Source organism: Canis lupus, chromosome 5 (genome assembly GCF_011100685.1).
Source record: "Canis lupus familiaris isolate Mischka breed German Shepherd chromosome 5, alternate assembly UU_Cfam_GSD_1.0, whole genome shotgun sequence".
Taxonomy (NCBI): Eukaryota; Metazoa; Chordata; class Mammalia; order Carnivora; family Canidae; genus Canis; species Canis lupus.
Window position 1 is genome coordinate 41,086,587 of NC_049226.1, and position 14,723 is coordinate 41,101,309.

Sequence of the window (14,723 nt, forward strand, 5' to 3'; positions counted from 1 at the left end):
GGCCGTTCTGACTCGGCCTGCTCACCTCCTGGTCTCTTGGTGCTCCTACGCCCTGCTCAGGGTCAGATCCCCTCCCGGAACCGGGGAGAGTGGAGGCACACCCAGGGGTCGGCTGCCCTTGGAGTCGGGGTAGAGAAGTCCACAGTGGAAAGCAAGACTGGAACGCAGGCCAGCAAACTCACCGGAGGAGGATGGGGGCGCTGGGGTAGGCGGTGAGGGGAGGGGTCCCTTCCCTGGGGAGAAGCACATCTTTTCTGGTCTTTATTTCATGACTTCATACTTTTTCTCCTAGTGGTGAGTGGGGCAAGGAAAGCAGGAAATTGGGAAGGAGGTAATATTAGTGCATGTTTGTTAAAAATCTATTGTGTGAGAATGACTTTTTTTTTTCCTCTCCAAAATAAGAGCTGATTATTTTTAAGTCTGCAGTGTGTGTCTGGAGTTAGCAGGTGGGTGGGTCAGGGCCAGCCCTGGTCGTTCACCGTCGCGGCCTGGAGGCCGGCCCCAGGGAGCCGGTGCCCCCCACGACGCCTGCCGTCACACCATGCCATCCCCATCCTTACCCTGAGTGAGGATTAAGACAGAGGAGATCACAGACACACAAGGGTCAAGATGCCTCTTCCGTTTCAAATTTCCACTGTCAACGGAAGTCCTTGTTGATCTGTGCATGCCTTCAGTTACAAAAGGGAAATTAGCTGATAAAAACTGGTGAGTCACATTCATACATTAGGGTTTTTTTCCTTTAACTTGATGTTGGTGTAGCAGTAAGAAAAACAGCCTCTTTCAGGATCTAGCCCAAAAGATTGCAGGTCAATCAGTTTGGTAAGTCACCAAAAAAGAGAATAAAAGAAAGGAAAAGGCAACTGGAGGCTGAGACTTTTTGTTGCTGTTGTAGGTTTTGTTGTTGTTTTAAATATACATCATATTTTCTGTGTAATCAAATTCCCGTATTTTTCCCTATAAAGAATTTGCTTTAGTTTTTTCCATAAGGCATTTTTTTTGTCTCTTCCTATTTAAATTTTCTTAGAGTTAAAAACCATAAATAAGAGGGTTTAAACCACTAACATGACATGTGCCAATATCTTAATTCAGCCAGACCTGGTAAATTCTATCAAAACTAGACAGTTAAATAAGAACCACGTTATAAAAATATTAGCCAAAAAAAGACTATTAGGTAATTCTGCAAACTCAAATATGAAACTGTACTAAACAAAATATGTGCAAACGTATACAAGCATAGAGCCACGTGGCAGGGTTATGCTCAGATTAGTTTAAAGCTTGCTCTAGTGGATTTAATTCAAGAGTTGTTTCACGGTGGTGTTTACTTTGAACTCACACACGAGTCAAAGAAAAATAAAATATGCACAACCACTTCCCCTAAAGGTCAGTGTCTCGTGGTGCCGGTGCTTCATTCTGTCCACACCCGGGACTGCCTGGGGTGCTGCTAGCGCTGGGGCGGGAGGGGGGGCGGGGGGGGGGGGTTGGGAGCGCAGAGACAGGGCGGCCGTCCTGAGGCCTGGGCCAGGCGGTGTCCCAGAGGCCCTCAGGCTGAGAGGCCCGGGTGAAGGCGACACTGGTGACGCTGACAACTCCTGCCTCCACCCGCCTCCTCGTCTAAGGCCCCAGAGAGCTAGCCCATCTCCAGGACCAGGACCCCGCGCCTGGGAGGCAGCAGGGAAGCAGCCGGGTCGGGCTGTGGGCTGGGGATGGGCAGGCGGGCAGCCTCAGAAGGTGCGGAACCCCACGTGCCATGTCTGATGTCCAGCAGGCTTGCCGCCGTTTGAGTCTGAGGGTCGGGGCTGTGAAGACAACCCTTTGATCAGGAAGCCGGAACTGGAAAGCTCTAACACCCCCCCCACACACACGCTCTCGGACACCATTCCACAATCGAGTCCCTGCTCGGCATCCTCAGGCACAGATGCTCTGGGCATTCACTCTGCGGTGAGTCCCAGTCCTGGGCACTAGAGAAGGAAGGGGTTGGTCGCGCCGGTGGCCTGAGATGCCGAGGGAGGAATGGCCACGCTGCCCACCATGTTCATCGAGGGGGCGCCCAGCGGCGTCAGGGAGGAAGCGCCGGCCCCCAGAGCCGGGTGTGGGGCTGAGGAGGTCATGGAGGCCACCACCATGGGCTCCACACCTGGGCTAGGCCCAAAGGACGCACTGGTCCCCAGGATTGGGCTCCCTCGCAGCTGGTTCAGCGTCAACGGCTGGGGCTGGTTCACCTGGAAGGGGTTGACAGGGGCCGAGGGCGCAGCTGCACCTGGGGAGAGACCAGGAGGGGTGATGGCTACAGTCAGAAAGATACCCTGCCCACCCCCACCCCCAAGTCCAAGGGCTGGAGAAGCTCAGGGCAGTGCCAACCAACACATGGCACATACACCCACTCCCTGAATCTCCAATGTCTGGATGAGGAGACTAAGGCCGTGAAAAGCCAAGTGACTCGTGTGGAGTCACAGAGCCTGAATACGGCAGTGCCAGGAACATGCCTGCTCAGAGCCAACGCCCCAGGACTCCCTCAGCAACAAACAGCTGCCACCGCTCCCTTACTGTGTTTGCCAAGCTCTGTGACCACAGGTGTCTGGGAAAGAGAAGTGCAAAGGGGCAGGTGGAAACCTCAGTGAGAGGCTTGGGAGTGGCAGTCTCCACACTGGACCCTGGGACCCAAGGGGTGGCGTAATAAAGGCTCTGAGAAGCCCTGCAGTCAAGAAGCAGATGCAGCTTGATCTTATTCAATGCTTCCAGAATTTATCACACATCATAAAGCCTCTCCCCAGCTTTTAGAGAAAACGTCTGCTGGTACTCTGCCAAAACACCCGAGAGCCGCCAGCACTGCGTCTCCTAAGCAGCCCGGCCCTTGAGCACAACGGCTGCCTGCTGAGGAGCCCCCCATGGCCAGGGCCAAGAGGTGCTCCCTGTTACCACCACACCCCGGGGTGGGGGGGGGGGGCAGGCCCTGCTGGGGCAAGCCGGCCTTCCCGCACCAGCCCCTCTCATTACCCTGCCAGAGCCCAGCGCGCTCAGAGGTAGCAGGAGCCCAGGGCCCCCACCCTCAGCTCTTCTCAGTCCTGGGGTCCTTCTCTGCAGGGTCCTCTGAGGGGCTGTGGTGCCGGGCCTCAGATCCCGCTTTCTGGGGGAGGGTCTCAAACTGAACACCCTGAATAGGACAGAGGCTGGCCCTTGAGGCCCTGCTGGCCTACCGGGGTGGGGGAAGCTCCCTAGAGGGAGAGGCTTGTCTGGGCTGGGTGCTGAGCATGACCATGACCGCCCACTAGAAGAGTGGATGGTGGGCACTCCAGGCAGGGGGAGCAGCATGTGCAGGGTGAGGAGCTTGGCGCCTCTGAGGGTGTGAGCACCCTGGGAGGGCACACAAGGGAGGGCAGGGCCTTGGACACGGAAGCAGGGCTGGGGGCTGTCCTGCAGCCCCCACGGAGACTTTGAGGGTGGAGAGCAGGCCTGTAGACAGAGCCCACAGCAGGGAGCAGGGATATGGGGGTAAGAGGGCGGGGCCCCCCAGAAAGGCAGAATCCAGCACCTCAGATGGCCTAAATGAGGGTCCATGGGTCCCTGGGAAATGGTCCCCCAACAGGGGAACGTTGGGCAGCAAAGTCTGGTTCTCCCTCACCCGTCACCGCCCTCTGCAGCTGACCGAGAAGTGGCGCTCGCTGGAGGGTCTCCCCGGCCATGGGACCAAGTCAGGGGCAGCTTCTGCTCCGTGCTCTCAACTGAGAGGAGGGCTATTCCGCCCAACCCCCTAACTACACACTGGCATGCACGCTCCACCCCGAGGCCCCAGAGAGGCCTAGGAATTCTGGGCATGGCTCCGAGGGTGGTGGCTCTGTGTCCCACAGGCAGAGCTCCCCCAGAGGTGGAGGAGAGGTCAGGGCCTGGGGCCCACCCCCCAGACCCATTCTCAGGAAGGGGGCAGACAAGCAGAGGGAACCCCCAGCGAGAGCATACCTGGTGCTAGAAAAGGGTTGAGGGACTGGGCCGGTGGGGCTGGCCTGGTCACCAGCGAGTCCAGGTTCACCAGGGCTGCGTTGGGGCCCAGGAAGGACTCGGGTGTTTTCCGGGCGCTGCTGGGCTTGCTTGAGGCAGTGGGCAGGGGCTGGCACTCAAAGGGGTCCGGGCTCGTAGTTCCATTGTTTTGGGATGGTGGAGAGGCCACTGCCTCAGCTATAATACAAGGACACAGGGGAGCATGGTGAGTATTGGGGGGGGGGGTGGTGCACCAAGACTGCCACATCCAATGCCACCAACCCCAGGAGCATCCCAAGCAAGACACAGACATTGTGGGGGGAGCCAGGTGGCCACGCGGAAGATGGAGATGTTCATTGCAGTGCTGTCTCTGACAGACCCGACCAGGGACAGTCAGACACAGGGGCAGCTTACAGAACCCCCGTTCATGTAACCAAACTCAGAGCGCAGGGACATAAGGCCTCAGGATGAAAGACGGCCATTATCACAACGTCAGGTGAACAGCGACCAACAAAACTGTGCATACTGCACAATCCTCCAAAAACATTAGGACGTTATTTGTGGTTGGAAGCCAGGCATGGGCATTTCATGTTTTGCATGGGTTTTCACCGTCAATTTTCTACAATGAACATGAATTTCTTGATAGAGAAGAAAGCAAATTATTTTTAAAAATTCAGCCAACAGAGGATGTACTGAGACAGGCTGGGGGGAGGGGTTGCTTTGCGACATGGCAGCGGGGTTATGGGTTCTTAAAAATGGTCATACTCTCCACTGGATAATGCCATTTCTAGGAATCCAGTCTCAGGAAAGGATGTGAAATGTGAACGGGAACTCAAACACAAAAGGATGTTCACCACAGCGTTATGTACTTCAGCAAAACCCGCAATCAACCTAAAATGTCCTCCCCGAGAGTAAAGAGCAAAATGGTGATTGCTGAGCAATACGAGTAACTATTGCTACGGAATAGGTTCTAAAGCATTTTTAACATCACGAGAAAATGTTTTCAACCCGTTATTCCATAAAGGGGAGGGAGGGAGGCAGGATCCAATGCTAGTACCAGCTGGACCCCGCCCCCCCCAAAAAAAGAAGAAGGCTGTGTAAACAGAGCTCAGAAAAAATGCTGGAAGGAAACACAGCAGAGGGCAGAGGGGGTAGGTAGGATTATAGAGGGGTTCTGTTTTCTTCCATAAGCTTTTCTGCATTTTCTACAATGGAACAGCTTTAGGATTGGAGGCAACGATTTTGCAAGTGCACAACAAGATGTCCATGTAACAAGGCCACACTGCCTTCTCGCTGAGGTACACGCGGGCAGGCAAGGACAAGTAGGCTGCACTTTGGTCTGCCAAGGAGATGCATGGAATTTTGTCTTTTCAATGCAGCAAAAGAAAGACACTCCCCCCTTCCCCCCAACGAAGCAGCATGTTCTAGGCTGCCTCTGGTCCCCTGAGCAGAGAGGGGGCCAAGGGGCGGTCAGGGGTGCCAGGCTGCTCGTACCTTAGACAGAGGCCAGCCAGGCCTGTAGCTGCCGCTGGGGGACACGGTGGGAGGAGGCGGGAGGGCGGATGGAGAATGGGGGGCACAAGGAGAAGCAGAGAGAGGAAAGAGAAAGGAGAGAAGTTGCTCTATGTGGCTGGGAGGTGTGGCTCTGGCCTCGGCCCCCTCCCCACCCGATCACTCTGCACCCCACCCTGATGCCCTGCCAGCCTGGGGACAATGGGCCAGGGCTCTGATAAGGGCTGGGTGGGAGCCACAACCTGGGGTGATCAAGTAGGGCAGAGATGCCCTATCCGGGCCCAGAGCTGGGACTGTCTCTGAAAACCGGCACCATGGGAAGTTGGCAGGAGGACAGTGGGCCCCACGCCGGGGTGTTGCAGGGGGTGGGGTGGGGGGCTTGTGCAGAGGACGTGGGGCCTAGGGCCGGGACTGAGACATAGGTGAATGAGACCGGAAGCACAGGCCCAACACTAGGAGAGGATGAAAGAAAAACTCAACCCCCTGACATTTCACTGCTGATGTGTGAATTACCGCCATCGGCCACTTACAGCTCCCAAGATCAAAACACAAAGAAAATGCATGAAGTTGATAGGTTTTGAAAGCAGGTTATTTCTACAATAACTGGACTGCAGTAACAAATGAACAAAACATCATGGAAACTACAACCACCTTCACCTACCTGGTTTTTTTGAAGTTCGGAGGTTGTCAAATTCAGAAAAGTCATCTTTAATTGTACCATTCAAATTACTGAACAGATCAAAGGCCCCTGGGTGAACATAAGAGGCTGGTGAGTGTGCATGCACCATGACGTACCCGTGATTCTGACTCCCAGGCTAAATCCTAGGGGTGTGCTGGCAGCAGGCAGGGGAGAGATCTCTACACCTGCTCATGGGGGAGAACGGACAGCCAGAGGGCAACATGGGGTCACCTGGTGGTCTGGGAGCGTTTGTGTGCCGCTGCTCCCATCAGCTCCCCCCCAAACTGAAGGAGGGGCTGATGGTGGAGAGACTTCTGAGCCAGGTTTGGGGGCTTAGACAGAGCCTGTAGGAAGCTACTGGAAGTACCACCAAGAAGGCTGCCTGCCCAGGCCCCCTCAGGAAGCTCCCTGTGGACAAAAGTGCAGGGGCCGAGAACGTCCATGAGCTCGCCCTTTACGGTGGGCTTATGGCATCTGGGTGGGATGGGGTGGGGTTGGATAGAGGGGGGTTTGCAGACAAAGGCTGCAGGTGACAAGGGTAGCAAGTGCAGACAAACCCACAGGTCCCATGCCAAGGAGCCAGAAAAGGGGAAAGCAGTGCACCCCAAGTGGCTCCCAGAGCCTGCACAGAGCAAAGTCTCACCAGAGGCTGAGACGGGCTTGGCAGCTGAGGCTGCAGCCCAAGCATCCGCTGTTTTCCCGGCACTGGGTGCAGGCTGCTGCGGGGCCGCCCAGGGGTCTGAGCCCTTGGGGACGGAGTGTGTGCTGGTGCCAGTGGGCACGCCCCAAGGGTCGACAGAGGCAGCTGGCTTGGCACCTGTAGGAAGGCAGGGTAGGCTCAGCTATGTCCTCAGAAAGGTCTGGTCAGCTGGGGTGAGAAAGGAAAGGACACTAGGCCACGTGAGCCACATCAGGGTCTGCCCCACATCAGGACAGGCAGCCACCCTAAGGGTGCAGTCCCAGGCCAGCAAAGCTGGACAGAGCTGAGGTCCAGGGCTGACAGCCACCGAAGGTTCCCACCCTGGGGAGTGTGCTGGGCCCAGCCTGCTGGGAAGATACCAACAGCAAACAGTGAAGATGTTTATGCAGCTGAAACCCTTCCCCGAGTGCCTGCCACTCAGTCTTCCACGGAGCTCCCAGAGCTAAGTTCAAAAGTCCACCTTCCCCAGAGTCCACAGGGCTCCCCAGAGTCCACAGGGCTCCGCCGAGTGAGCCCTGCCCAGGCATCTGATGCTCTAGCCTCAGGCCCCGGCCACGCCCTGTCCCCACCTGCTTTGAGTGGTTTTTGCTTTAGAAAGAAGGTGAATAAAACAGATGAGGACAATGTGAAGAGGAATGGTAAACAAATGCCTATGTGCCTAGCCAATGTTTTCAAACGGGGAGTGACAAATCCATTTAGAGGCTCACAACTGGCACATTTTAAAAGGAAAATAACTGAGCGCACCTAATGTAAGGCGTCAATCCTACCGTGGAGACCTTCTATTCTCCATCACCTAGATGTGGGTGCAAGCATGCACACACATGTACCATGTCTCACCTTTGAGTGGAGTGACACGGCCAATGTTTAAAAGCCACCACTGCCTTTCAGGGAGGAGTGCCTCCCCCGTGGCAACCCTCACCCCAATCTTTGTGACTTTTGTGTTAGCCCTTCCTTGGATCTTCTAGTTCTACCCTGCAGAGGTGCCTTTACTTAACCTATCCATCAGCTATGCCTACTTTCTAACTTTATACAAATGGAAACATTGTACACAGTCTTTGTGACTGCCTTTGTTCAGCCACTTCTGGGAGATTTCGCCCATGTTGATATGCAGCTGAAACTTGTTCCGTTTTACTGCCACAGAACATTCCACTCTGGCGAGGGGTAGGAACCACAACTGATTAGTCTGCTGAAGGCACTGGCTTAGTTGCACTGCTTTCTTGTTCTCATGTCCGAGTGTACTCGTACCCGTGAGGACCTCAAGTCCTAGCCCCTGCCTCTGAACCCAGTGACACTAGGAGAGGCTCCTTGTAGCTGTGCCTTGTGCTGGGTGGATGCAAGTCCTGGCGCTCCGGCAACTGGCCCCTAACCTCACTACTGCCTCTCGCTCACTTTTTCACGTGTGCCAACTTGGTGGGCGTGCCAGGTCATCTGACTGTGCTTTGCTTTGCATCTTGTTGTTCTTTAATGAGGTGGCCACCTCCTATGGTTTGTTTGCAGGTCTTCCATGATTCAAGTGCCTGGTCCAGTCTTTGTCCACTTTCCTTTGGGAATGTTTATCTTTCCCTTCTTGATTTGAGTTCTTACCACACTCTAAATAATGTTTTACTTAGGTTACAAAAACAAAGAAATTACCTCCCAATTTGTGGCTTTTCTTTTCAGTCCTTAAAGTATCTTTTGATGACCACAGACGTTCTTAAATTTAATGGGGTGCAACCTATCAGTAATGTCCTTTGTAATTTGTGCTTTTCCTGATGTTTAGGAAAGCCTTCCCTACACCTCAACAGTCTTCTACAGTAACATCTACCAGATTTACAGTTTGCCTTGCACGCTCATGTATTTGCTCCATTGGCAACTGATTTTGGCATATGGTATAAAAGACAGATCCGATTTCATGCTTTTCTTTTTTTTTTTTTTTTTAATTTTATTTATTTATGATAGTCACACAGAGAGAGAGAGAGAGGCAGAGACACAGGCAGAGGGAGAAGCAGGCTCCATGCACCGGGAGCCTGACGTGGGATTCGATCCCGGGTCTCCAGGATCGCGCCCTGGGCCAAAGGCAGGCGCCAAACCGCTGCGCCACCCAGGGATCCCGATTTCATGCTTTTCTACACAAACAAATCATCTCGCCCCACTCTTTTCCCACTGACCTGCACACAGTGCCACCTCCACCAGAAGTCAAGGCTATACAGATTCATTCCTGGGCTCTCCCTTTTGATCCACTGACCCGTTTCTGGCCCTTGGCTTTCTGGATTATCCTCACAGATAATAAAAAAATATAATAATAAAAACTGCTTTCTGGTACCTGATACCTTGGTCTTGTTCCTCGAGAATACTGTGGCTATTTACAGCCTTTTGCTTTTCCATATTCATCTTAAAATCATCTTGTCAAGTAAAAAAAAAAAAAGAAAGAAATTAAAACCTTGCTGGAGTTTTGGTCAGAATTGCACTAAATCTCAGATCAATTTGAAGAAAGAGCTGTTATCACTATTAACAGCAAAGTCTCCAAAAAACAAAAACAAAACAAAAAAAACAAAATCAGAGGACATTCACTTAGGTCCTTCTTTAAGTGAATGATTTGAAATGAAAGATTTCAGTGAAAATTTAAGTCAAAGATTTAAGTGAAAGATTAAAGTGAAAGAAAAAGAAATTAGAGAAAATTTAAGTGAGGATTTAAGTGGAAGACTTCAGTGAAAATATTTTTTATTTTCCCCTTTATTTCCACAAGGGATTCTTTCATACACCTCCTATAAAATCTATTCCTAGGGACTGGTATATTTTTAAAATTTCATTTTTATTAATTTATTATATGCAGAAAAAATGTAATTTTGTACACTGATTCTTGCAACCTGCAATCTTATTAAACTGTCAATTCTAATCATTAAAATTCATGCAAGAAAAAAAAATAAAAAAAATAAAATTCATGCAAGTTATTTATTCTTAGAATTCCTTTTTTTAAAGATTTATTTATTTATTTACTTATGATAGACAGATTGAGAGAGAGAGAAAGAGAGGCAGGCAGAGACACAAGAGGAGAGAGAAGCAGGCTCCATGCCAGGAGCCCGACGTGGGACTCGATCCCTGGACTCTAGGATCGCGCCCTGGGCCAAAGGCAGGCGCCAAACCTCTGAGCCACCCAGGGATCCCCTATTCTTAGAATTCTAATACCTCTTAATTCTAAGAGAGTTATCTGAGGAGAGTTTTTGGATATTCTACATATCTGACCTTATCATTTGCAAATGATGATGGCCTAATTTTTCCCAGTTCTTTCTTATATTTTTTCTCTCCTTCTTCCTATCTCATCATCCTGGCTGGGACCACCAGTCCCAACATAAAGCATGAGTGTGCACAGTCAGTGAGTCTTGTCTTGCTCTTCAGTATCCATTTTCTTTTTTTTTTTTTTTATCCTTTCATTATTTATTTTTTAATAATAAATTTATTTTTATTGGTGTTCAATTTGTCAGCATACAGAATAACACCCAGTGCTCATCCTGTCAAGTGCCCCCCCCAGTGCCCGTCACCCAGTCACCCCCACCCCCCGCCCTCCTCCCCTTCCACCACCCCTAGTTCATTTCCCAGAGTTAGGAGTCTTCATGTTCTGTCTCCCTTTCTGATATTTCCTACCCATTTCTTCTCCCTTCCCTTCTATTCCCTTTCACTATTATTTATATTCCCCAAATGAAGCTTTTGCACAGCAAAGGATACAGTCAACAAAACTAAAAGACAACCTACAGAATGGGAGAAGATATTTGCAAATGACCTATCAGATAAAGGGCTAGTTTCCAAGATCTATAAAGAACTTATTAAACTCAACACCAAAGAAACAAACAATCCAATCATGAAATGGGCAAAAGACATGAACAGAAATCTCAGAGAGGAAGACACAGACATGGCCAACACACATATGAGAAAATGCTCTGCATCACTTGCCATCAGGGAAATACAAATCAAAACCACAATGAGATACCACCTCACACCAGTGAGAACGAGGAAAATTAACAAGGCAGGAAACCACAAATGTTGGAGAGGATGCGGAGAAAAAGGAACCCTCATACACTGTTGGTGGGAATGTGAAATGGTGCAGCCACTCTGGAAAACTGTGTGGAGGTTCCTCAAAGAGTTAAAAATAGACCTGCCCTACGACCCAGCAATTGCACTGTTGGGGATTTACCCCAAAGATACAGATGCAATGAAATGCCAGGACACCTGCACCCCGATGTTGATAGCAGCAATGTCCACAATAGCCAAACTGTGGAAGGAGCCTTGGTGTCCATCAAAAGATGAATGGATAAAGATGTGGTTTATGTATACAATGGAATATTCCTCAGCCATTAGAAATGACAAATACCCACCATTTGCTTCAACGTGGATGGAACTGGAGGGTATTATGCTCAGTATCTATTTTCAATGCTTTACATTAAAATGGTAGCACTGAGGGAGGAAGGGAGGGGCATCTGGATGGCTCAGTGGTTGAGCGTCTGCCTTTGGCTCAGGGTGTGATCCTGGGGTTCTGGGATCGAGTCCCACATAGGGCTCCCTGCAGGGCACCTCCTTCTCCCTCTGCCTGTGTCTCTGCCTCTCTCTGGGTCTCTCATGAATAAATAAAATCTTAAAAAAAAAAAAAAAAACAGTACCATTTACCACTTACAGGCGTTCTTCCTTTATTAGATCATGGAAACTCATCATTCCAAGAGTGCTAAGACGTTTGCAGTGAACAGCTGATGAATTTTATCAACTGGTTTCTGTCTCTATGATGATGACAGCATGATTTTGTTCTTTTGGTCTGTCACATGGTACATGAATACATCTTCTGAGGATTTGTTCCTTGCAAACAAGGTTTCTCATGATGTACTATATCATTTTCATATTTTTTTATTATGGATTTCTACTTGTTTCTTTGCTTTCTGTGTCTATATTCGTAATGGGGTGTCCTGACAGGTCTGTTCTCACACTGCACGTCCTGTCTGGTTTTGGTGTTAAGGTTATGCTGGTCTCATAAAACGGGCAGGGACACTCCTCATTTTCCTACCCTCTTAAGGAGTTTGTATAAAGGTGGAATTGTTTCTTGAGTGGTGTAAGAATTTGCTGGTAAAGCCCTCTGGGTGGGTCGTGGGGGTGGGAAGGATTTTTAAGCCCAGACTCAATGGCTTTAATGATTACAGCACTATCCCTATTTTGGGGTTTCTATTGTTCTTTGGTCGGCCTTGCTGAGTTTTAACAAATTTTTTAAAAATATTTTATTTACATGAGAGAGAGAGAAAACAAGTGGTGGGGGAGCAAAGAAGAAGCAGGTCCCTCAATGAGGAGGGAGCCTAATGTGGGGGGCTCAAGCCCAAGACCCTGAGGTGATGACCCGACCCGAAAACAGACACTTAACTAAGCCACCCAGGCATCCTCTCTTTTTTAAAATTAATCATGCCAGGGATTTCTCTGTTGTATTTATTATTCTTTTCAATTACCAATATCTTTCTTTGCAGATATTACAGCGGGTCTGTGTTCCAAGGCATGAATTTCTGTTCCTATCCATATTTCATTTCTTCCACCTTACTTGGGTGGCACATGTTTTAGAATGCTGCTAATGTAAACGCTGAAAGCGGTCAATTCCCCTCACACTGTTGTTTCAGTTGCCCCACGAATTCTGAAATAAAAATATTTACCTTATTGTTTTTGGTTCTCAATGTTTCTGGGTCTCAATGTTTCTGGGTCGTGTTATAATTTCTTCTCTGACCCAAAATTTCAGCAGTGTCTTTCAAGTGTTAAATGTATGGAGTTTTTCTAGTTTTCTTTTTGTTGTTGAGGATACTGTGGTCAGAAAATGTGTTCTGGGCATTGCCAACTTCCAGAAATGTGTTGAGGCTGGCCTTTATGCCCAGCACGCGATCAAGGTTTTGTCAGTACTGGAAACATGTGTGCTCCCATCACTGGAAACAACAAATCCACTACCTCATGAACCATGCTGCTCAAATTGTTACATTCTCACTACTCTTGGTAAAATAATATATATACATACTAGTCTCCACATCTTTGTTCCTGGCACAGAATTCCTGAAACCCTTGTCATTTTTTTTTAAAGATTTTATTTATTTATTCACGATAGACATAGAGAGAGAGAGAGGCAGAGACACAGGCAGAGGGAGAAACAGACTCCATGCGGGAGCCTGACGTGGGACTCAATCCCCGGACTCCAGGATTGCGCCCTGGGCCAAAGGCAGGCACCAAACCGCCAGGCCACCCAGGGACTCCTCTCTTGTCATTTTTTAAGGGACCAGGCACTACAAGCATCTCTTGCTCTACTGAGGTGACCATGAGTGCATTCCTGGCTGGCTCCTGGCTGAAGCTAGAATAACCAGAACCCCCAAGCCTCGATTAGAAGCTGGGAATGTTCTGTTACCTGGAAATGTCATGTTTTACCTTCCTTCTTAAGGAAAAGTTTCAATGAATATAGAATTCTGGAGGGTCATGGTTGTTTCGTTGGTGTTTCAAGACTTAAAATGCATTTTACCATCATTCAAGGTGGATGGTTTTTCTTCCAGTGCCCCAAAGACCTTATCCTACGGTCCTCCAGCACTGGCCATCCTTGCAGAGACGTCAGGTGCCAATGTGCTTGCCACCCCTTTTCCACAGACCGCCTGGCCCCTGTGGGTTTAAGATGTTCTCTACAGTTGCCAGGTGGGGATTTCTCTTATACCCGGCTTACGATTCACCAGGCATCCTGGATCTGGGAAATAGCACCTTGCCACGAACCTAAAAACCCTCATTCTCTTTTCAAACATAAACTCTTCTGGAACTCTAAAGAGTTGGCTGTTAGAACATCCTCATTCTGACCTCTGTGCTTCCCATCCACGATGACCTGCCCACTGCTCCCCAGACAAACACCAAAAGGCACGTCCACTGCCCGCCATCTCTGGGTCTCCAAGTCCCTCCATCTTTCCCACTCTTCTTGCCTTCACTAACTCCTCTGGAATCCCTCAGCTTTCTTAGAGGACTCATTTGCCTCTGAGTCTCCCTGGGCTGGGACCTCGGGCAGGGTGTAGGTGTGAGGGTAGCACCAGGGACAATCTGGCTGAGCTCCAAAGCTCAGAGAAGGCAGCAGGAAGGGTGGTGGCTGCCAGTCTCAGAGTAGGCCATGGGGTGCTCCCCAGGCCTCTGGGAAGGCTCACGTCCCGGGGCCCCATTCCCAGGCATGTCCCTCTTAGCAGCCCCAGCAGCTGTGTGCAGGGATGGACATGCAGGTAGGCCGTTCCCTGACTTCCAGAACCTGAACCCTCTGCCAAGCATTCTACAGTGCTGTCTTTATTTCTTCTGGTCCCTGAGATGCTGAGTGGCTCTAGGCCTGTCAAGCTTGTATTAGCTGCCACCTTGACTGTCTTTTCATTTTTGGCTGACAGCGAATGGGAGTGGCACAGGATAGGGGAGGACAGTGCTGCTTCTGCTACTTCCCAGACTTGTCGCTGCAACCACAGTAATGCTGTGAGCTTAACAAGGGCCAAGGCAGACTTTGACTTGCAAGGTTCATTCCCACCATCCCTTGGATACGTAAGCCTGTCAACTTCTGTGAGGACTTGGGACTTCTGCAGCTGCTGCCACAAACCTACAGCCCTCTAGAGGCCTCCAGAAGCTGCTGTGGCCTTTCCCTCCTGGTCCTCTCAGAATTGCACACAGAGACACCTCTGCACCGCTCTCCTCAGGCCCATCACTGTCAGATGCAACAAGAGGCCTAGTAGGACACTGGTCCCAGCTGGAATGACACAGTGGGACAGGCCCTGGCTTTGCCCCCGACATAGCACCTCAGGGAGCCTTAGTTCTGCATCTGGACTAGAGTGAATGACCTGGTAGAAACTATGTCCACGAGAGAGCAGGATGG

The 14,723-nt window shown here is 50.2% G+C and overlaps 1 protein-coding gene across 6 annotated transcripts in view; it reads right to left on the reverse strand.

Moving 5' to 3' along the window:
- Positions 1 to 301: 301 nt before the first annotated feature.
- The window catches only part of EPN2 (epsin 2), an 84,087-nt gene continuing 69,665 nt past the window's right edge, over positions 302 to 14,723 (reverse strand). For 5 of the 6 annotated variants that reach the window (XM_038537065.1, XM_038537064.1, XM_038537063.1 and 2 more), the window contains 4 exons: positions 6,807 to 6,980; positions 6,146 to 6,232; positions 3,955 to 4,170; positions 302 to 2,257 (listed from right to left, as the gene is read on the reverse strand). In XM_038537065.1, coding sequence (XP_038392993.1) covers positions 1,959 to 2,257; positions 3,955 to 4,170; positions 6,146 to 6,232; positions 6,807 to 6,980 — 776 coding nt within the window. In that variant the 3' untranslated portion in view covers positions 302 to 1,958. The remainder of the gene's footprint in view (positions 2,258 to 3,954; positions 4,171 to 6,145; positions 6,233 to 6,806; positions 6,981 to 14,723) is intronic. The other variant, XM_038537066.1, reaches the window with a different exon arrangement.